Source organism: Herpailurus yagouaroundi, unplaced genomic scaffold, assembly GCF_014898765.1.
Source record: "Herpailurus yagouaroundi ecotype Mexico unplaced genomic scaffold, PumYag 160, whole genome shotgun sequence".
Lineage (NCBI taxonomy): Eukaryota > Metazoa > Chordata > Mammalia > Carnivora > Felidae > Herpailurus > Herpailurus yagouaroundi.
In genome coordinates this window covers 51,571,121-51,571,519 of record NW_024412401.1, presented here as the reverse complement: position 1 = coordinate 51,571,519, position 399 = coordinate 51,571,121, and the positions used below count along the sequence as shown (strand labels likewise).

At 74.9% G+C, this 399-nt stretch overlaps 1 protein-coding gene across 1 annotated transcript in view; it reads right to left on the bottom strand.

The window, feature by feature from the left end:
* The window catches only part of PRRX2 (paired related homeobox 2), a 21,796-nt gene extending 21,591 nt beyond the window's left edge, over positions 1-205 (bottom strand). The window contains exon 1 of the mRNA XM_040481193.1: positions 25-205. Within this exon, the coding sequence (XP_040337127.1) occupies positions 25-205 (181 nt within the window). The remainder of the gene's footprint in view (positions 1-24) is intronic.
* Between the last annotated feature and the right edge of the window lie 194 nt (positions 206-399).

Below are 399 nucleotides of genomic sequence, written 5' to 3'. Positions count from 1 at the left end.
CCGGCTCCGACACCTCCCTCCCACCCCCGGCCCCCAGCCTCCGCTCCGTCCCCGGCTGGAAACCGAGTTCGCGGAGGCCTCCGCCAGCCGGTGACCGGCGCTGCCCGCTTGCCCCCGCGCGCACGGCCGGGCCAAGCGCGGGGGCTGGGCGCCGCGAGGGCGCATCTCCGCGCACCGTGACCCTCTGCGAAGACGCCGCTACCATCGCCCGTCCATTTCACAGTCGGGAAACTGAGGCTGGAGCGGCCGGTCGCACCAAGGTTACCCATCGAGAAGGCACCCCAGCTGGCCTCCCACTGGGGCGGAGGACTCCGCCCCCCCTCCCCCCCCCCCGCCCCCCAGGCGGGGGGGGCGGGGGGGGGGGGGGTACAGCTCAGCAATGTGGGTGGATTCTTTCTC